This window comes from Antechinus flavipes, chromosome 1, assembly GCF_016432865.1.
Source record: "Antechinus flavipes isolate AdamAnt ecotype Samford, QLD, Australia chromosome 1, AdamAnt_v2, whole genome shotgun sequence".
Classification (NCBI taxonomy): Eukaryota; Metazoa; Chordata; class Mammalia; order Dasyuromorphia; family Dasyuridae; genus Antechinus; species Antechinus flavipes.
Window position 1 is genome coordinate 681,026,726 of NC_067398.1, and position 22,410 is coordinate 681,049,135.

General features: G+C 40.3%; 2 protein-coding genes across 3 annotated transcripts in view; one reads left to right on the top strand and one right to left on the bottom strand.

Moving 5' to 3' along the window:
- Positions 1–368: 368 nt before the first annotated feature.
- On the top strand, positions 369–9,991 carry PGAM5 (PGAM family member 5, mitochondrial serine/threonine protein phosphatase). Of its 2 annotated transcripts, none has more exons than XM_051972559.1 (6): positions 369–1,462; positions 4,328–4,506; positions 5,299–5,424; positions 6,214–6,302; positions 6,599–6,732; positions 8,519–9,991. In XM_051972559.1, the coding sequence occupies exons 1-6, from the start codon at positions 1,104–1,106 to the stop codon at positions 8,667–8,669; spliced, it is 1,038 nt and encodes a 345-aa protein (XP_051828519.1). In that variant the 5' UTR covers positions 369–1,103; the 3' UTR covers positions 8,670–9,991. The 2 variants fall into 2 exon arrangements, with proteins under 2 accessions (XP_051828519.1, XP_051828520.1); XM_051972560.1 differs by having other exon boundaries at positions 373–1,462; positions 6,602–6,732.
- Positions 9,992–10,897: 906 nt separating this feature from the next.
- Positions 10,898–22,410, bottom strand: part of ANKLE2 (ankyrin repeat and LEM domain containing 2) — a 33,362-nt gene continuing 21,849 nt past the window's right edge. The window contains exons 7-13 of the mRNA XM_051972553.1: positions 21,197–21,263; positions 19,430–19,608; positions 18,730–18,836; positions 17,202–17,395; positions 14,651–15,422; positions 13,887–14,018; positions 10,898–13,001 (exon numbers count right to left, since the gene is read on the bottom strand). Of these exons, the coding sequence (XP_051828513.1) occupies positions 12,800–13,001; positions 13,887–14,018; positions 14,651–15,422; positions 17,202–17,395; positions 18,730–18,836; positions 19,430–19,608; positions 21,197–21,263 (1,653 nt within the window). The 3' untranslated portion in view covers positions 10,898–12,799. The remainder of the gene's footprint in view (positions 13,002–13,886; positions 14,019–14,650; positions 15,423–17,201; positions 17,396–18,729; positions 18,837–19,429; positions 19,609–21,196; positions 21,264–22,410) is intronic.

The window sequence follows — 22,410 nt, forward strand, 5'->3', positions numbered from 1 at the left end:
GGAAGGAAGGAAGGAAGAAAGAAAGAGAGGGAGAGAGGGAGGAAGGAAGAAAGAGGGAGGGAAGGAGGGAGGAAGGAAGGAAGGGAGGGAGAAAGGAAAAAAGGGAGGGAGGAAGGAAGGAAAGGGAAGGAAAGAAGAAAGAGAGGATCTTTTGGATCCTTGAACCCTCCCAAGATATCTTGGGATTTACTGGCTAGATTTCTTTTTTAAAGACCAGGCTTAAGCCAAAGCTTCGAAGAATTTTCGTTGACTGGTCACTAATAGATCCTTGGCCAAATCCCTTTCGGTCATTTTTTAGGTCCTGATTGACCCACTGAATGTAAGTAGCAGTCATTTCTGTTTTGGACAGAAACCGGGTAGGGCTTCCCCTGCCATACTGATTTATTTGTTTAGATTTTTTTTTGACTGCGTATAAGGAGATTCTTTGCTTCAATTGCTACCTAGCTTTAATCACTGAATGGGTGTTGCCTCATTCAGACTGAGACCTGTTGAAGATCGTAGCTAAAAAAGGCCCCGGTCTGGACGCAGGAGGCTCTGGAGGGTAAAGTGAGGTAGTGACCTTGCCCAGCCCTCCCTCACTGAAATCCGGTTCACATGCACGTCACGGCATCCCCTCCCTGATGTCATGATCCTCTTGGAGAACCAAGGACAACAAGTCACTGGATTGCGGAGTGCAGTAGGGAAGGCTGGGAAGGCAGGAGAGGGACCCTGGATTAGGTTTCTGGAGGTAATGGGGGCCCTACAATTTGGCAGGTGTAAACAGCTCAGCATCCTAGCTCGGTTTCCCCATTCCTAACAGATGCGTGTGTTGCGCGGATGGGAGGGGAGCTGGCACAGAGCCAGCTCGGCTCCAAGAGGGAGCCGCCCTTCCTCCCTTCCTCCCTCCCACTCACTCACACGCTCCAGAATTCCCCAGAGCTCCAGGGCCACAGAGCCCCGCCCCCAGGGCGGGGCCAGATCTAGTCCCTCCCCCTTACAACTGCGTCACTTTGCCCCACCCCCTTCGTCACTCACTCGGCTCGCGAGCTTCGCCAGGAGGCGGGAGCCCCGGCCTGTGGGCGGGGCCGGCGACGGGGAAGTTTGTCCCCGGTCGCGCGCCGTCCATGGCCAGAGCGCCTGCGCTTCTCCGGTGGCGGCAGCCGGGGACGGAGCCGAAGCGTGAAGAGGAGGCGGCAGCGGCGGCGACAGCGGCAGCGGCAGCGGCGGCGGGAAGCAGCGGAAGGCAGGAGACGGCCCAGGCTCGGCCTCGAGGAATGGCGTTCCGGCAGGCACTGAAGCTGGCGGCTTGCGGGCTGGCGGGGGGCTCCGCCGCTGTACTCTTCTCGGCCGTGGCCGTGGGGAAGCCGCGCGGAACGGGCGCCTCGGACGCGGAGTCCCGGTGGGCCAGCCCGGAAGCCCCGACGTGGGCGGAGCGGGTGCGCCCCGGGCCCACTCGCGGTGTGTGGGACAGCAACTGGGACAAGTAAGGAGAGCGGCACGAACCCCTTCCTCCCTTGAGCCTCAGTTTCCCCATATGTAAAGGGGGCGGGCCCCGTGGCCCCGAGATCATTTCCTAGATACCGAAACTACCGTGAACGTTCCTAGGGACGATCCTGGGAGGGTTGCCGGGGGAGAGGGAGCTGGGGTGACCCTTGGGAGTAGAAGATGGGGGACCCGCCCAGATAAAGCCAGAGGTGATACGGGGGAGGAGCGGTGCTCACCCCCCTCTCCCTCTGAGGCTCCCTGAGAAGGGACTGCCGGCAACTGCCTCCTGGGTTGTGGTTGAATACCTTTAGCTAGTGTTGTATTAAGTGCTGCCCTACTGTGTGCCGAGCCCCTCTGCTTTACTGCAGAATTTGACTTTGATCTGTATTAAATTGGGAGGGGGCGACCGACTGTGACTTTTGGGAAGGGACAGTCTGTCGCCGACCTTTATTAAATCCAGAAGGGGCATCAAAAGAGATGTTTTTTGAGCTCAGGAGAAGGGAAGGTCCTAAGTAATGGTGAGAGAATGCTTGGGGAGGGAGGCTAGAAGGAACTCATTGTTTTTCAATCCTGCCCTCAAGCCTAATTCTACCTTCAGGGAGTGGTGGGCTCTGCATAGTTACCTAGGAACACATTTTCACATCTTTACCCCTAAACCAGAAAAGGAATATTAGACACCGACTGTTTGCAAGCTCAAGCCGATCAGCATTTATTTCAGCACCTACTATGTGCTGGACACTCATGCTAAGTGCAGGGAAGACAAAGATGAAAAAAGTCCACATTCCTGTTGTTGAGCTGACAATCTAGAGTTACACCTCCAAAACAAGTAAGACTTCGGTTCTGGCTTGAACCTGGGAGGGCTTTTCAGGGACGGTGCTTGTGAGTTGGGCACAATTAAGCCGCTTTAGCATCCTAGGGAGACATGCAGAGAAGAGCAGGACAGAGGGAGGGGGCAGCCGGGCAGAGGGCGCATGGGCAGGCACCAACATGACTGAAGCTGATTTAGCAGCCGATTTAAAGCTGGGGATTTGTGTGACTGATGAGAGGAAATTGGCAGAGCTCGGTTGGCCTGGTATAAGTCCTGCGCCCACTCCTTGCTGAGTCCTCTCCTGGGGAGGGAAGGCAAGAAGGGTAAGCTCTTAGCTCTGGAACAGCCTTTTAGTTTAACGTGGAGTGTTTTGGGAGACTCTGTAGTCAACCCCCCTTACCTCTCCCCCTCCTTTTAGCTATTGCTACCGACCTTTTCATAATTAGCCACCTCTCTGTGCCCTAGGCAACTCCCTGAGCCTGTGTTGTATGAATTCGTGATGGTGTATCTGTGAGGGAAGGGAGTTAGTGCTTTGTTGATGAGCCCATGAAATTACAGGTCTGAGAGTTTCCTGTATTGATGAACTGATAGACTCTGAGGTTGGGACCAAATAACATTTTATAGGCCCATCAGTGTTTACAACAAGCAAATCAGCAAACCCTTCTTTAGAGGGACAGTCTGTGTTAGTGATGAGGAAGAACTCAGTAAATTTGTTCTATATTTAGGGTTGGAAAGAACCTTGAGAATCTTGAGTCTGGTAAGCTGCATGGTGAGTAGACCACTGACCCTGTAGTCAGAAACCTAAATTAAAATCCAGCCTCAGTTCCTTTCTCTATAAAATAATAATAGCACCTATTCCCTAGCTGCTGTGAGAAAATACAGTGAGAGAAATTTGCAATATTTTGTTAAAACTAAGTCATGGTGGTACCTGAATCTACAAATGAGGAAGTGGAAACCTCAAATAAAGGTAGGGCCCTATGCTTCTCAGCACAGAGAAGAGATTCCCTAACCAGGAAAAGACAGAGCGTACACCCAGAAAATGACCTTAGACGTTGTCTAGTCTAATCCCCTCATTTTACAGATGAGGAAACTGAAAACTTGTCCTCCAAAGAAGTAAATGATTTTGCCAAGATCACAGGTGGGTAGGAGTGACAAACCAGGGTTTGTAGGCTCGAAGTCTAATGAACATCAATTTCCATTTTAAACTAGAGTTTAAATCTCTGATCAGATTAAAAGACCACTCACATCCTGAATCTTATCTTCTGCAGCTATGTCTAATTCTAGTTTGTTTTATAAAATTAAGTTAAAAGCTGTGATAGTACTTACACTGGAATTTACTTTCATAAATCTGATTTTTTAAAAAATCAACTATCTTGACTTTCTACACTTGGCTCTAAAACGGAATGAGTTTGTTTTTTTTTTTCAGAAGTTATGGTATCCATTGTTTTGTCTTTTATTTTTAATGGAAAAACTCAATTGACTAAAACCTATATAAGTATATATTTACTTAGTAAGTGTTTATGGGATTGGGGCAGTCAGCTGCTTAGCTTCATCAACCTTCTTATGTTTAACTACTTAGATACCAAGTTTTTAATTCATGAATAATTTGTCAGTCTGAAAGTGTGGGACTTTTTTCTTTTTTTTAATATTATAACTTTTTGTTGACAGAATATATGCATGGATAATTTTTTACAACATTATCCCTTGCACTCACTTCTATTCCGACTTTTCCCTTCCCTCCCTCCATCCCCTCTCCTAGATGGCAGGCAGTCTTATACATGTTAAATGTTATAGTACATCTTAGATACAATATATGTGTGCAGAACTGTACAGTTCTCTTGTTGCACAAGAAGAATTGGATTCAGAAGGTAAAAATAACCTGGAAAGAAAAACAAAAATGCAAATAGTCCACATTCATTTCCCAGTGTTTCTTCTCTGAGTGTAGCTGATTCCTTCTCTGGATGTAGCTGATTCGGGACACACACGTCTTAAAATATGCTTAAGGGAAATTATATAGAAAGCCACAGTATAATATGTCTTCTTTTTGAAAATCAGGCGAGAACCCCGGTCACTTATCAACTTGAGGAAAAGAAGCACAGAAACTGGTGAGGAGGAGATAACATCCAAACTTGATAACCTCAAAGCCAGAGCCACTCGCCACATCTTCCTGATCAGGCATTCCCAATATAATTTGGACGGCTCCCTCGATAAGGATCGAACTCTGACTGAATTGGGTACGTGGGCCTTCAACCCACAGTCTTATTGGGCCCTTGCTTATGATGAACCTTGTTTTCCGGAGGAAAGCTTCCTGGCTAATGAGGATGCTAATCTGTGCATCTGTGACCTCTTTGAGCTGCTTCTTCAAACCTCCTTCAGGACTGTCTTGTTCTTTGGGAATGAGTTCAAGTTATATGGATGGAGGTCCACTCATCTGAGAATAGATCCATCCATATAACTTGGACTCAGATTTCTACATGCAGGTCCAATTCAGCAGGTATTTGTTAGTTAAGTACCTCCTGAGGACCATGCTGCTAAAACATTAACTTTATGAGTATGGATACGAAGTAACCCTTATAGTCACAACCACATTCTATCCAGGTCACACAGTGAGCACAAGGAAGTGGGGATTCCACTGTGTATGGAACATTCCTAGGAGCCCCACAGTGCGAGCTGGTTTCCTTACCTTTCAAGGGCAAGCTCAGGGATGCAGTTACTACTCCAGTGGAGCTGAGTCCAGCTAGGCGTATATAAAAAGGAGCTTGCTTTCCCCAAGAGCCTTTTCAAAAGATTTGGTATGTGGGTCACAGCTCACATTGTGCAGATGTTCAGGTTTAACAATGAAATGTTTAGCAACCGTGATGCTTGTGACGAGTCAGGTGTCATGAGGGGTAATCGAGTCTAGATAACCAGATCAGATATTTTCCTCTGCTCATGTTCAAAAAAGAAAATGTCCCAAACTTGGTTCTGTTTTGGCTGTGTCTGCTGACGGACTCAAACAGAACTCTAAAATCTGTTTTCATTTTCAGGTCGTGAACAGGCCGAACTGACTGGTTATCGATTAGCCAGTTTGGGTGTGAAGTTCGATAAAATTGTGCACTCTTCCATGACCCGGGCCATAGAAACAACTGACATCATCTCCAAACACTTGCCGGGTAAGTGACTCCAGTCTGTCTTGACCCAGTTTTTGCGTTCCTATTTGTGGTCTGTGCCTCGGGATAGAGAGTTAATGAACCTAACATAAGCTATCCTCCTGACTTGGTATTGCTGTTCCATAAATGAAAATGTTGTATAACTCCAAGGTATAAGTAACATCCTTGTTAAAGATGCAATCATAACTGGACGATGATGCTTTCAAGCCAGGGATGTTCACTGAGCCTGTTGTTTGTGAGCCTCATTTCAGGAGTTGCGGGTTATCTGCCATGGTGACTAGGCCAGGTATAAGAACTTGGAAGCAGGATTGGAATCTTGGGCTCTTGGATCTCTCGGTCTGTTTCCACTATTGGCTGGACTGCACTGCTTATTTCATGTGGTTGTATTGAGGTCTATGCAGGAAAGCAAGCTGGAAAAACATGGATTTCTTAGGGATCATCAGACCCCTCCTGAGTGAACATGTCCAAGCAGTCTGGAGTGCAAAGGTGTGCGACCTGGATATGCTAATTTCTGCTCCATCTCCAGCTAAACAGTTACTAACGTTACTTAGTTCTTTGTGCTTAAGGGTTGGCCTTTTGTGCCATGTTTTCTTGTTACTTGTGTTGTCTGGAATAAGTGATGCTGCTGTCACATGGCAGGCTCAAGGCTGGTCCCTTGTGGTGTGAAGGGCCTGAAGCCTTAGCCCAGAAATCTTCTCTAGACTTCTTTCAGCTGGCTAAAGTCCCTTAGAGGCATCAGCTCCATCCCCCGGTATCATCACCATGACAAGGACACTGCTCCTTTTTCTGCAGGAGTCAATCGAGTCAGCACTGACTTGCTACGGGAAGGTGCTCCCATTGAACCCGACCCTCCTGTATCTGACTGGAAGCCAGAAGCCCGGGTAAACGAAATCAAACCTTTTTTTTTTCCCCCTGAATGGCTTTTAGTCTGCGAGTAGATATTTGCATGGAAAACATTCGTTTGTGCAGCAGAGATGAGGCTTTTACCCCAGGAGTGTCTCTGCTCCGTTTTCATAGGTATCTGATCGTGTTTCTTCCAGGGTCCCTATCCCACTCCCTCCTCTTAGATCGGCCGACCTCGAGACTGGGTTTTTTAATTTGTCACCCAAAGGTCAGAGGGGGCATTGGTGCTGCACAACTTGTTAACAGTCTGTGATTCCCCACTGTCTGCCCTTAGCAGTATTACGAGGATGGCGCCCGTATTGAGGCTGCATTTCGGAACTTCATCCACCGTGCAGATGCCAAGCAGGAGGAGGACAGCTATGAAATCTTTGTGTGTCACGCCAATGTCATCCGCTACATCGTCTGCAGGTAATGGCAGGAACTCCCTCTGTGGCGAGTGTTGAACTTACTTTATATTTTATTTCTACACATCTAGGTGTCACTGTGGGTAAGACACTGGGCCTGGAGTCACAAAGCCCAGGGTTTGAATCTTGGATTGGACGCTTACTAGATAGGTGACTCTGGGCCAGTCATGTCACCTCTCTCTGTGTGCCTCCATTTTCTTCTTTGTAAAATAAGGATCATCATCATTTCTACTTTGCAGGGTTGCCCTAAGGATCAAATAATATATTTTTTTTAAGCACCTGGCACATAATAGGTGTTATATAAATTCTTATGCCCTTCTTCCTTATAGTGTATCCCAAGAGTCTAAGCTTAAAACTTGCACTAAGGCTTTTGAGGCATCCTACATGAGTCCATAGGGGTCACCAGTTCTTATGTGTCCTTAGCATGCGTCTTTGGTTTGTAATTGATTTCCATGAAAAATGGTGGTTCATAAGCATCTGTATAAGGAATCTAGACCAGTACAGTGGAGAAAAGTAGCTTTAAATGGCTTAAAGCATTGAAAATGCTGGCTCTGGCTGTGTGACACAGGCAAATCACTTGACTTCTCTTGGTCTTAGTTTCCTGATCTATTAAGATAAGTGGCTGGAATAACTTGAAGTTCCTTCTAGCACCCAGTCAAAAGGAACTGGATTTTAATTTTATTTTTGAAATTATTTTTCAATGAAGAAAGATCCATTTTTCTCTCCTCCCTTCCTTCTTCCCAATTGAAAAAAGAAAAACAATTCCAGTAGCAGATTACTGAATTGGACATGGCCAAAAATATCTTTGTCTAGTGGGTAGCCCGATTCCATATGTTATATCTTCTCAGGAGGTGCCTTCATGTTGAATTACATTTGCTAAAGCTTTGGTTTTAGTCCTTCATTTTAAATTTGGGGTAGAAAAGTCACCTCACATCAATATATTGTGTTGGAGTAGTCCAGGACAGGACTGTCATTAGTGTCTAGACTGGATGCTCTCATTAGACTGAACATTTTCTTCCTACACTCAGCCCTGGGTTTTTTTGGGGAAAAAAACACTGGCTTAAAAAGAAACCACCTCATATACCTTAAAAACTATATAAAGTCCTGCTTCTTTTTATTATCTTTGTTCAATTTTTCACTAAAAACAAATAAGAAACAGAATCCTACTACTGAAAGCCCAAAACATTTAATACTATCTTAAAGGTAGTGACTTATCTCTGTTTATTACATGCCTCCTTCCAGCTCAGGCTAATTCATTAAGCTTTTTAAGTTTTTATGTGGTGGTTTCAGCATTTTATTCTGTTCAGGTTCAGTATATTGGAGGGGAAAAGAATGCTGATATGGGAGCTAGGTTTGGGTTCAGATTCCCACTTGCCCATTTTTGAGATTCCTCCCAGCCAGTTCTAAATTTGATCTATGACCTCATGCCTGCAGTCATTTCAAATTGTCTCTTTCCTTGTATTTGTATTTTTACAATGCCATGTTAACATGCTGCAATTTTTTTCACATACTCACACTATTAGTGTCCATATCTTTCACTGTTGAAAAGTAGTTGCCATTGTTGTGCATTTCCATATTGCTTTTCAAAGGGTTTTATTAAGCTTTCAGTTCCCCTTTCCCCCCCATAAGCAGTGTTTTAGAATGGCCTCAGTAGTGTTAGCTTTTTATTATTTCTTGGCAGTTTTTGTCTATGTGCATGCTGCTCTGCAGGGTGGAATCTGGGGGAAGGGGTGACAAGAGAACTTGGCATACAACAATGGGCTAATAGTTCTACCGCTTTCCTTTTCAAGAGCACTACAGTTCCCTCCAGAAGGCTGGTTGCGGATGTCCCTTAATAATGGCAGTATAACTCATCTGGTAATCCGTCCAAGTGGAAGGGTGGCACTAAGGACTCTGGGGGACAGTGGATTCATGCCCCCTGACAAAATCACCCGCACTTGAAACGGCCATCTTAGCAGTCGTCAGCTGCGTGTCCATTCATCCAGACTCGTCTTTGTTTGTAATGTTTGGCTAGAATGCTGCATCTTCAAAAGTATTTGGATTTCCCTCCTGTTTTTCCTTTGCTGGCTATCCTTCTGTCCTGAAGAGATGAAACCGTGCTTAAATGCTGCATTTCTGTCAAAGGCCTTACTGGCCAGGGAGGATGAAGACACCACTGGGACAGATAAGACGTCACAGGGTTCAGAAGGCTCTGGATATAGAGAAATTGCCTCTCTTTGACCAAAGCTTTTTTGTGTGTTTGAAGGGAATAAAGTAGGATAGGAGTTAGAAGTTATATATTTTCTATACATTTGAATGTAGCATGATGTTACGGATGTGCAAGTCACACACAAGTAAATTTTCATTATGAGATCTCGCCAACAGCTAAATTTCCTGCCATCTGAGTCAGTCTGTCCTTTTGAAACTAAAGCCTTCTTTCAGGTAGCAGTGTGCCAGCACTGGTTACAGCTGCTTAACAGTGGGACAGTCTGGTATGATCAATCATGCAGTTGAAGAACAGTTCAGGCTAGTTCAAGTGATTCCTAGATCTCTAGATTATTACTTAATTCATTCTCCGAAAGACAGGTATCTAATATAAAGCTTTCTCACCATTTTTCTAAGCCCTTACCACCTGGTTTGAAAACCCACTTCTTAGCACAGTTCTAACTTGTAAAAGCTGCTGGGATGGATAACAAGACAGCTCCACCTCTCTGGATGCTCCTAGAAGAGCTGAGCTTTCCTAAGCCTGTGAGATGATATACATGTACCCCTTAGAATGAGGCTTGTTTGAGACAAGAAGTCTGCTAGTGCAGAGACTTTTTGTCCAGCTGAAGAAAAGCCACTGGTGTGTACCTAAGCTGAACAGTTTGACAAGTGTTTGGGGGGAGGAGGGAATGGCCTATTAGGTTTATAGTTCTTTTTTAAACAAAGACCTAATACTAGAAAAGATGATCTAGTTAAAAGATCTATTAATGGCCCAAACTAAGTCTTTGCTTAACATCAGAACTGGGGTGCCTCTGGTTGTTGCTAATTAATGTCTTATACCAATTAAGGATTCAGTCACCAGTAACCCTTAAGTGCTTTGGGGTATTTAGACAAAAAGTGTCTGTTCCAAATAATCTTTGTCCACAAATGTCTTAATTCAGGTAAAACAAGGTGGTAGGAAAATTACTGTGAAAGTGGTCATGAGATTTTACTGCAATCAATCAATGCAAACAATTGGGATAACATCATTTTATCAATCGACTTTTTTAACGTTTACACAATAAATTGTTTTTATTTTACTGGTGTTACTCATTTGATTTTGTCTTCTTTTCCAGTGTCTGAATTAGCAGCTCCCATGTGTAGCTAATCTAATCAATTAGTGCTTTGCTGTGTAGTTTTTTTCAGAGCTCCCAGAGAATTACTTTCTAGTCTATTGAAGCAATGGGAACATTAATGAATGTTAACAGTAATACTCAAGACACCAAAAAATTGTACTAGATGACATATTCAGAGTTGTAAAGGACCCTAGAAATTTATCTACGCCAACTTCTTTTTTGGATATTTATATTAGGAGTTAAATTTCTAGGGTCCTTTACAGCTATCCTAGAAGCATTTGCCTTTTAGGAAATTACAAAACTGGGTAAACCAAGACTATCTCAAAGCTGAGATACATCTTCTGTAACCCTAAAGCACTGAATAGTAGTAGTTGGCTCCAAGAATTAGAGAGGAAAAAAGGTTAGATTTCTTTGTCCTCATGGACTATTTAAAAGGATCATCTACATACTCATACCATTCATCCATCTCCCAATCACACTTTCATTACAACAACTTGAATGTTTTTTTTTCCTAATGAAGTTTAATGCATCCCAATAGTTTTTTATACAGTTTTCCTTTACAGGACTGCCTATCTCAGCTCCACTTGCACATAAAAGTATTTGTTTCATGGCATAAGAATCAGACATTTCATAACCTCACAAACACAAAAGAATTTTACAATGAAATTCTTCCTTTACTCATTTAATGCGTGGTGATGTGTTTCAGCTCATACCAAAATTATCTTTATCTTTGTCTGGGTTAGAATATTTAAGCATTTTACAAGATATAGTAACTAAAAATAGCAAATGAAATCCATCAGCATTTTAGTATCTTGAATGCTTTCTAAACCAGGGCTTAAAATGTTAAGAAACTGTCCAAAATTAAGAATATCATGAGCTAAAAATAATTTATTTCATTAAGTGGTACAAAGCATTATGATATAAAAAGTGGTCTAACTTAGGACACCTGATCAATCAATGTGCCAACTTGCTATGCTGCAACTTTTTTTTTTTTTTTAACACATCAGTAAAGAACATAGTATAAACATGTGAGAGAAGACCATATTGAATCGAGGAAAAATCATCTGAAAACACTGTGACCAAGAAAAAATAGACATTGTAATTTTTATTTCCATTTTTATGTATAAAAGAAAAGTTAATAATACAAACACCTTAGTATACTGGCTAATGTTAACAGGTAATCAGGGTAGAGAAATCTCCCTTCACTGTGAATTCAGTAACAGTATTTTGTTCCTATTTAGAATGATGCTCTCTTCTTAAGAGGACACATGACTTCCACCTACTTACTGCCCAGATTATCTTGAACACAATGAATTAAATAATAACTGTAATCTTTACAATTTCAAAATCTACAGCCTGATTACAAAACTTAGCTCCTTCTCTAGTCGTCATGCAGAAGTAACAGCCTCTCATATATATTTCAATTGAAAATTTCTATAAAGGAAATAAAACACCTTAAGTGCTCAAACTTAAGATGTCAGCTTATACACTTTTAAAAAAAGATCAAAAAATTATTGTATGTTTTTTTTTTTTTTTAAACAAAAGGCACTATTAAGCTCACAAAAACATGAAGAGCAATTTGGAGGTCATATGCAACCTCCATTGTATTCAGAAGAGGGTACAGTTTGCATGAGGAGCCTCAGTTGGAGAAAGAGAAGCAGTTCTCAGAAGCTATATTAGAGCTTCAGTTATGTTTTGCTGCTTCTAAAACTAGAGATTATTTCTACTAATACTCTTTGTACTCCCTTGAGGGCTAAGCCAAGAGAAACTGCCAAGAGAGAAGGGCCCAGCTCCTGCCCTCCTGTAACATGGCAATGCACACACTTCTGCCAAACGAGCCAGTGGCCTCCTTCCCGAGGCTAAGGCACAGGAGATGTCTGCCACTGCAACCTTCTGGGTCGGCTTCCCAGCAAAGAAATTGGTTGGGGGATTTCTTTAGCCCAAAGAAGGGGTCACATTAAGCTGGACTACAAAACCCCTGCTGGTTAAGAAGGGCGGTAAGTTATTGCTAGGGTTCTTGGTATGACTACTTCCATTAGTTTTCACAGGGAAAAAGCCCAGTTTTTATCTTTAGGTCAATTTTTTTAAAGCTCCCAGTGAACCAAAATTATCAGCGTCTCAGACACTGATGTTTACAAGAAAGAATTATAATGGTTTTTTATTTAACATCTTAAGAATGGTATTAGCCAGAGAGGTGTTTCTCTCTCATCATGTAATAAAAATTCAAAGCCAAAAGTTACCAAACCTTTTCTTTTTGTGAACAAAAAAGAGTAAAAAAAACTAACAAAGTGAAGTTCAGGAGTTAGAGGACTGCTAACTCTCACTTAGTGCAGTGGACTCCCTGACATTCAGTCACCTGTTTAGATATTTAGCTGTTCTTTGTCATGGTGCTTATGTAAAAGTGTCTGCCAGGTAAAATGGATTATCATTTTGTTGTATTATAAAGATCCTCATTTTTATTAAGAATTGCTAATTAAGATAGTCTGAATTTGTCACTGCTTTACCATAAAGGATTATTTAAAAACTTTTCTCTGAGTTAACACTTTGCTAACTCACAAATCAACAGTATTCTAACTGGGAAAATGAACAATATATATTTGCATTTTTTTAAAAATTGTACATTTGTCCTCTGTAAACGAGGATTAATAAATAATCAGAATACATTCTTTTGTGTTATTTCAACAAAACTTTCTTTCATGTGCCTCCCCACTTTTTAAAAAACAAAGATAATAAAAGAAAAATTAAATGGGGTCCCCAGCAGAAAAGTCTCTTCTACAGGGCAGGCGGCTCTGGAGGGTGACCTAACTTTAATACCAAGTTTGCATATGCGGGGCTGTACCGTCCAGGGCTCCCCAAACTAGGCGAACATGAAGAATTGCCATATTTTCCAGGGCTGGAACACACAGAGCTTCTTGGAGAACCCAAAGTTGAACACTGGGATCTGAGTTTTTCTTTCAGTGCAGGGCTTGGCCAGCTATGGGAGGGGAGGGAAAAGAAGGGAATATTACTACTATGTTTTGCAATTTGTAATGAATGGAGGGAAGGTAGCACAGAAACAAACATGTAGACTTTGGGCCTCAGCATCACAGAAATGACCTGCAGACAAATCAAGCAGAAAAAAAAGGAAGCCTACCAAGCTCCAACAATGCTAACTCCCCGATGTCCTTTAGTTCCCGTGTGCAAGAGTGAAGATGTTAAGTGCTTTGATGATAGAAAAGGTGTTCCTGATGACTTGTGGCATTAAGAATGAGTGGGAATGGGTCTGTGTCATTCACAACCTTATTCTTTGGCATGACGGGATCAGTGGAAAAGCTGGAGCTGCGAAGCACCAGAGATCGGCACAGCCAACCCCGTCATTTTATCTACAAGAAAATTCAGGCTTCAAAGATTAAATGACCCAGGCCTCAGGATCTAGACATAGCTCTTTTTAATGGATGTCCTTTTATCCCGGCTTACCTACTGCCCACAATGTAAATCATGTCACTTATGTGGCAAAGGCAATCTACAGAACCACCACATTTTACAACCTTAGGATAAGGCTTGGGACTAATTCTGAAATTTTACTGGGATATAGCAAGTCCAAGTGAGGAATCTTCTTTCCAATGCAGGCTGGCACTGACTCTTTGCAACTATAATTTTAGACCACGGAAAGGATTTGTCCAGAGTCACATAACCAGCCACAAAGTGGGCTTGCACATAGGTATTCCTGGTCCCAAGACTGTATCCTCTATTTAAAACAGCAAATGCAATTTTAAACACTGCAACTATTAGATATCTGCGTGTCAATTCAAAGCCCATTCAAACCGGCAACTACAAAGAATAAAGATCCAAATTTGTACATTTAAATTTTTGCCAATACCTTTGCCTTTCTAAAGCAGAAAAGGATTGAACAATATTCTTCCATTTGTTGATAGCGGGGTATTTCTGAGGATCAATGTCAACACGCTCTATAGCTGCTAAAACATCCCGGTCCAGTTTGGTTGGTTTTTCTCTAGAAAACAAAATAAACTGAATGGAAAAAACAACAAAAACAGTCCCCTGAATCCCATTTTTGTTTCTAACTAGATTAACTATAATAGTAGTAGATTTAGCATTTTTTATTCAAGACTCAGTATGCATGTAAATTGTTGTCTACATGCCAACAGCCTCTTTCCATGAGGAAGAAGCAATGATATATTCATTCCAAACCATCTGATGAGGGGGTCACAGCCAACGCCACTGTACTAGAGCTATAGTCCTGACTGTATGTGGCAGCAAGGCTAATTTGACCCCAATGAGAGATAACCAAACTGGTCAAGAGCATTGGAAGGTGGATGTTTTCCTTCAAAAGCCACATGATGACTTCTTAGGTACTGCCATCTAGCCGTGCTTCAAGCTATCCTTGTTTGAATATATCCCCTTAAATGCAATTTCATATGAACTCTAGATATTTTATAAAAGTGTAATTAAGCCCAATGGATGATTAACATAAAGTTAAAACTTTCTCCTTTCCCTTCAAAAGGAAATTCTTAGGAAAGGCACAAAAATAACAAAACAAATGTAAGGTATAAATGGCCAGAAAGGATTTTAGTAAAGGGGCAAGGTATATGTACACTGTATGTACTAAGTAGTTAAAATTCATACCCTTGAAGAAAGAATCTCTTGGCTCTTTCATTTGGATGTGGAATCTTGGAAAACCACCTTGGAGAAGACTCTGATGAGAGGAAGGAAGAGCCTGGCTGCATCTGAGCCTGCTGGGAGTCCCCATCAGGAGCACTGGAATCCAAGAACAATCTATCGATTTGAGGTGACATTCCTTTTATTGTCCTCCTTTTGCCATTTCCCGACTTGCCCGCAGTAGTAGCATCTTCTTCCAACAAGCAATTTGCCTTTATTTGATTTGCATAGATCTGATCTACCTGGTCTCTAGAAATTTTGACTTGATTCAATCCTGAAGTCAGAATTCTCTCATCATCAGTTTTTGCCATAACTTGGTTTGTTTTCTCAAAAAATCTATTTCCTTGGTCTTCCAATGTTAGTTTGTCAAATTCTGTCATTAAATTGCAGACAGGTGAAAGGAAGCACTCCTCCCCACTCTGTGATTTCCGCTTTTCCCTACTGAGGATCCTGTCTTTACTGACAGGACTACAAAACCCATTTCTGTTGGAAGAACTTCCCTTCTCATAGTGTCGGCCAGGTAGGTGTGATGTATCTATTACTTTTGTTGTGTGTTCCATAGAGAGAATATCACATGGTGAGTCTCCAAAAGCACCAATGGCAGGCTCTTGGGAAACAAGTGGTTGGCAACTATTCCTGGCTGCATTCTGTCTGTTTTTAATTTCTTCTAGGCTCATGTCATCTTCTTCATCCAGAAATGCTCCTACAGAGATGGAGTTGCTGCATTTTTTACTCCTATCTGTGAAAGGTAAAGGGGGGTAATTTTAAAAATAAATAATATTCATTATATTTTTTAATCTATATATGAGCCAGGTGATGAATAATTTTAATTTCTGCTCTTTGTTTTTCTAAATATACATTTTGGTTATTTTAAAATGCCTAATGATCAAAATGAAAATAGCATTTTTTTATTAAAAGGTGACCAACACAAATTAAGTCTATGAGCTAATTAAAGGTACTTTACTAGAAATACAACATCAAGCACAATGTCAGACTGTATAAAGTATCACGTGAACCTGGGTATTTCTAAGCTCACAGTCAGCAGTCATAAAAATTCTACCAGATCATATCAAAATTCTGTTGGCTCAATCTTCTTTCAGGTCATTTCTCCCTCAAATTTTTATGTGTCTGTGCATGTATGTGATGGGGACACAAGGTTACAAGGTTAGAATTTTATTATAAACGAATGGATGACCCAAAATCCCACTCCCAAGGATTTTCTAAAGTGTGGAATCAACCAATAGGTGAAAAAAGTATCATCTGAAAACAGGTGGGAAAAGCTTTTTAGCCATGAATAGACCAGAAAAGGAAAAAGTCTGGAATGAAGGAGAGGGGAATGGTGAGAGGAGAGATGCATATTACCAGGGGAGAGGATAACAGGGGAGAGCAGAATAATGCAAACAATTATTTCAGTAACAAAGGCAACCTATTCCTACAAAAGGAGGAGGAAAAGATGTCTTATGTAACTAACCTTCATTTGTAACTCTCCTTCTAAGTTTCTGGCTGTGAGCTAATTTAGATGGACAGATATTTGAGATATCTGAAGTGAGGGAAACTATGAAACAGAAATTAAGCACACCGAGAATTGGGTCTGGACACAGACAACAAATTGGTTTTGTATCTATAAATATGAAGTTTGAAAAAAGCTGAGAAAGGACATAGACTCAATTTTCTATGGAAACATACAAGTTGCCAAATCTAGCCCTCCTCCTGGAAGTCTGACTCTTTCTATGATATTCAGAGAACGGGTCATGATTAGTGTCTTCAAATGACTGAAGGACATCATGTGAAGGACTTATTGGGCTTATTTCCTAAGAGTAGAAGAATAAAGAACAGTGGCTAAAAGTTACAGAGGGAAATTTTGACTCTCTATAGGGTTTTCTTCATGAGATGACTGCACTGGTCATAAAAAATGTTCAAGATGAGATTCTATACAATCAGGAATATTATAGAAGGGACTCCTGCATAAAACAGGAAGAGGCACTAAATGACCTAAGCTAGATTTCTTTAAATTGTTGAATAAGGGAGTTATACCTACCTCATTATTATAGGCTTAACTTCTACAACAAATTAAACCTGAACGCAATGAATGGAGCTTGATCAGGGGCAAAAGGACAAACAAGCAAATGTGCAAAAACACAAAACAATAAATATAAGAAAAAAAGTAAAAATTATCTGCAAAATACATCTGTAGACACTGACCCTGACAGACCCTATGGGGTTAGAGTCTGAAGTACTGCTAACTGTGACCAATGCATGTCATGTACTAAAATTCATACCTTATTCTGAATACCACAGTCCTGATTCTGACTATGTAATTTATAAAGGCACATCAGAACTACAAATGAAGAGAATTTGAACCTTTCAGTGGCAGGGTAAAAGAAGGCCAAAAATTATTAGAAGAGATAAAAATTACAAAGACATAATGATTGACTAATTAAATGTCTCATAATAGATAGTTTGAAATCAGGATGGCTCTTTTTTAAAATAGTACTCAAACTATAAACATGTTTCTTACCAGAAGTATTATAAATTTTAGGTTTGTTGTAAGTCTCATTTTCTCCTGTTTCTTCGAGGCCTTTTTTGCTCATTTCAAGTTCACAAAGGTATTCTTCTAGTTTTTGTAGGCCCTCTTGGGAAGAAAGGTCAACAAAGGAGTCCAAAAATTCCCAGTACTCAACCCATGGAAATCCCAGCTCATGGGCTAACTCCCTGTAATAAATAAAACAAAATACATGGAGAAAAAGCTTTTTAAAAATTAATGTGAGAAACATACACTTACTGAATAAGCAATCTGAATTCTATCTAATTTTATCCTTAACTTGAACTCCAAGTATTTATACTTTACATTTACAAAATCTCTTTCCATTCAAGAATAGCAGAGGAACATTTAGGCAAACAAGCAAAGCATTCCATAAATTAGTGGGGAAAAACCCTGAACAAAATAATCAAAGGAATAAGTTGGGTTTTTTAATGGTTAAAAAGATTAAAAGAGTTAAACATATTAAATGTTTTTTTTCTGTCTCTCACAGTTATACAATATACTGTCTATTATTTTTTACTATCTATGTAATCTTAAAAAAAAAATAAGTTTTTCATTCCATTACAAGTTGGCAAAGTGAAAATTCTAACCTTTCCTTGAGCACTTTTCACACCCACAAGTAAATAAAAATTTCTCATAGCACTCTAAATCATTCATCCAATCCAGTAATCAAAGTTCATTATTGTTCTTGTTCCTGAAAAAAATATTTCTTCAGTGGGAACAAAAGATACCTCAGGTAATACAGGGGTACTCCCAAGACTTGAAGAACTAGAGGCAGACCTCTAGCTCATTAAGTGGATCCTCTATGGTAGAATTAATAACAATCACAAGTGATGTTCCCCATGAATACCCCACCTTACTCAAATCATGGTCTATATACCAAAATAAATTGACTTATTCTACAAAACTGCAAAATATTTATACTACAAGTGAATATGGGTCCAATGAAACTTAAAAACCACAATTTAATATTTTAGAAGAAAATAAAAATTTTAACAAATTTAACACACATGTAATTGTAATATATTCTTTAAGGCCTCAACTTCCATTAAGGGCAGTGAGATGGCTCAGTGGATAGAATAGCAAGGCTGGAGTCAGAAAGAACTCATCTTCCTGAGTTCAAAGCCAGCTTCAAATACTTACTAGCTGTGTGACCCTGGGCAAGTCACTTCACCCTGTTTGCCTCAATTTCTTCATATATAAAATAAAATGGAGAAGCAACAGCAAAACCTCTCCAGTATCTTAGACAAGAAAACCCAAATAAGATCATGGAGAGTTGGACATAGCTAAACAACAAAAACTTCCATCATTATTCTACAACTTCAAAATACCAAAAAACTAAAAATTTTGCATCACAGTATAAAAAGCCAAATTCTTCAGCTTGATCAATTATATATCTGACTAAAATAATTTTTGTTCAAATAAAAAACAAATCCTACAGCTCACTGGCCAATAGTACTGTTCGATCTTATTATAGCATGCTCCCCCCCTCCCCCCCGCATACCTCCCCACTCTTTCAACACCTCTTTCAGGATCGGATTTTCTGACATTATGAAAGAAATCAGCTCTCTCTCGAGGGGGAGTTTTCCAAAGTCTACGAAAGTCTTCCGCCTAAAAAGAGAAAAATTCAAGTATTATGATAAACTTTATCTGTTGTTTACTAAGCCAAGAAAACTTAAAAAGAGCTCAACTGTTTTCTACCAAAAAATGTTACAAGCTCAAGTTAGTATACCTAAAGTAAAAATTTCTAAATTATAAACATGAATATGAGGAATCCCCTTGGTCAGAGGGAAGATATAATTCCACCAAGGTATTTGCTAAACTAAGGAACAAATTACTTATTATAACCCTAATCAATCTGGGAAGGGGCTCTTTCCAAATTTTTAATCCCACTTTTGGCCTTGATTAGTTAGTCTTATTATCCTAGCCAAGTCATCCTAGTACAGCTTCCTAAGTATATCTCTGCTCCAAAAAAAGAAATATAAAGTCACTAAGGGATTTGTTCCTAGAGGAACAAGAAAGATATTTCCAGTGGCCCAATATCATTCTTTCCATTAGCTGTTTAAATAGAGATGAGGTCACTGTTTTTTATTAAGTATCTGGAAAATTTTAAAGCTTTTCATGGGATAGGATCTTCCCAACAAGATACAAAACTAATAACTCAGTTAATCAAAATACATTAAGATACTTTCATGATCACCTACTTTGGATTGGCTTACGGGCCCCGCAAAAGCTCTCACACTCAGAACAGGATCTTTAGGGCTACTCCCAAATCGGGGTGTTGCTATATGAGGGCGCCCATCTGCTTTATCTGGAGTCCATATGTCACCAATCACAGGAGAGGAATTGTCTTCTGCCCTCAGGAGTGGCACATAATAATGACCTGAAGAAAAAATAGTGCATTTTCACTTTTTAAAACTTGGGTTACAATGTTCTGATTAGTTCCAGCTATCATATTTTAGCATAAAAATAAGCAATGAATATAATCTAATGTTTTTTCCATGCTAAAACTATTCAATTCAAAACATAAAGAGAACTAAAATATATATTTGTTGTTTCCTTCCAATTGGAGTTTTTTGGTTTTTAGCATTAATTAGAATGAGTCCCTGAGTCCAGGCTCCTTATTCCCTTCCCCCAATCTTTGGCCCTGCTAGACTCAGATAAGTATTTTTCAAAAACCCACCAGACTCAACTGATATGGGAAGAAGGATGTCCCACTCCCCTGGGGCCCCAATAGGGAACCCAAATCTGCCTGGAAGCAAAGTGGACCTATTTCCATCTGTTTTCTCAGTTGCCTTTCATTTCCTATCTCTCCTTGATAAACTGGTTTCCTTGACTGTCCTATGTTGAGAAATACATTTCCCTGACCTGAACTTCTGTTACTCCAAACCACCCCTCAAGTTTGATTTAGGACCTGGACCCATTTAAAAATGCTGTCACTCTTAAGGTATAGGCTGGCACACAAGAAAAGTCAGCGTTATTGCTATGGCAGCAGGAATGTAAAGCAGACTTAAGGGCTGTGTAGCCTTTTCTTTTTTGAGGGGGGGACAGGGAGGTACCGCCAGTCCTGGCATAAGTCTTACAATTGGGAAGGGTATAGATCTAGCAGCGGATCATATATGAGGACTTCTAAGACCAAGACCAAGACACTTATCACCATGTCACTGGGTGTTTAAACTCTGGCCACAACTAACTCCTAAAGCCACTTAATAAAATGTGGAAGAGGGCAATATTTATCAGCAAACAAGATGGCCACATCAATAAAATTCCAGAAAAGTAACAATTCCTACCTAGGGGGATGGGAGCTAAAGAGCTGGAAGTGGAATCAGAAGGATCCAAGTTCAAATCCTCCCTCAAGTATTTACTAAGCTGTACGTTCTGAACAAGTTGGTCAGTTAGTAAGCATTCATTAAGCACCTGCTATGTGACGAACTTCAGGCTAAGCATCTTCTAACTAGTTTCTCATCTGGTCCTCACAACCACCCTGGGAGGGGAAGGTGCTGTTATTTCCACTTCTAGGCAGGTCATCAATGACCTCCCCACACCCAGGGCCTTTTTCTGGTCCTCACCTTCCCTCCCTGCTGTGCCTGCACCTCTTATCCTCTCCCTTCTTAACCAAAGTTCCCTTTCGGGCTCCAGGGCAATCTCTGGCCACCTCCTTCCACTGCACTGCCCCATGGTGATCCCAGCCCAACACTACTTCCTGTGCAGATGACTCCCAATCCTACCTCTTCACAGTCTGACATCATTTTGTCTATCAGGAAAGGGGACTAGGTAGCAATGATGAGCTGGCGACTTTGGGGAGCCACTTTCACCACCTGAAAACTAAGTTACATTAGATTGCCTCAAAGCTGCTTCAGGTTCTCAAGTGCTATGACTCCTGTCTGTGGCATTCACCTGCTTGAAAGCAGGGTTATTGATACAAGTTCCCTCAAATGTTCTGATTACAACTCTATGTTTCAAGTACCTACCTTTTAAATATTCTCTAATTCGCTCCTTCAATTCTGCAGATTTATTTTCACTTCTTTCACAAATTACCTAATGAAAGATAAAGAAATAAATATCTCAAATTCTGTTCAATTTTTTTAACCACAAAATTACTATGGAAAGAAAAGACAGATAATTTTGGCAGTATATTTTTTTTTAATAGACAAAGAAACATTTTAGGATTTTCAAACATATTTTCCCTATACAGTATATATGTTAATAACCCTTCAGGCTCAGATCCAATTTCTTTTTCTCACATCTTTATTCATTTTGCTCCTTATATTCCCACACAACTATGAAAAGACTCTTGCATCTGTCACCTTTGCTAGCATTTAACATTTTACAAAAATTTTATCTCACTTGATCTTCATGACAACTGTGGATATCAAATCCGTTTTATAAAAGAGGAAACTCAGGTAGTAAAATGACTTGCCCAAGGTTATACAGTTAGCAAGATTATAAATGCATAGTCATGCAAAACATTTCCCAAAGTCATGCTGTGAAAGAAAACATGGACAAAAAGTGTGCTTCAGTCTGTATTCAGACATATCAGTTATGTCATTCATGGCTAATCATCTTGCAATATTGCTGTTACTTTGTACATAAAACATTTCATTTTGCAATGGCTCAAGAAGTCTTTTTTCTGGGAGCTTCAAGCTTATCATTTCTTGTAGCACAATAATATTCCATCAGAATCTCATATCACAATTTATCCAGCCATTCCCCAACTGATGGGCATAACCTCAATTTCCAATTCTTTGCTCCCAGAAAAGAGCTCCTATAAATATTTTTGACATACATAGGTCCTTTTTCTTTTTGTTTTTTTATCTCCTTTGGAACACAGACTAGATTAGAAGATATGCATGGTTTTACTGCCCTTTAGGTATCGTTCCAAATTGTCCTCCAGAATGGTTCAATCAGTTCACAACTCCACCAACCATAGAGTAATATTTCATTTTCCCCACAACCTCTCAAACATTTGTCATTTTCCTTTTCTATCATTCTATTAGCCAATCTAATATGTAATAGTACTTCAAAATTGTTTCAATTTACATTTCTCTAATTGAAAATAAATTTTCATATGGTGATAGCTATTATTACTTCATCTGAAAATTTTTATCTTTTCATCATTTATCAATTGGGGAATGGCTCTTAATTTCATAAAATGTTTGAGAAATGAGGCTTTCATTAGAGAAAG

Excerpts from the sequence above, each read along its gene's own strand:
- PGAM5 (XM_051972559.1), top strand. The coding sequence starts at position 1,104 with ATGGCCAGAGCGCCTGCGCTTCTCCGGTGGCGGCAGCCGGGGACGGAG. Across the intron at positions 1,463-4,327 it reads TGGGACAGCAACTGGGACAA|GCGAGAACCCCGGTCACTTA; the intron begins GTAAGGAGAGCG and ends TTTGAAAATCAG. Across the intron at positions 4,507-5,298 it reads TCGAACTCTGACTGAATTGG|GTCGTGAACAGGCCGAACTG; the intron begins GTACGTGGGCCT and ends TTTCATTTTCAG.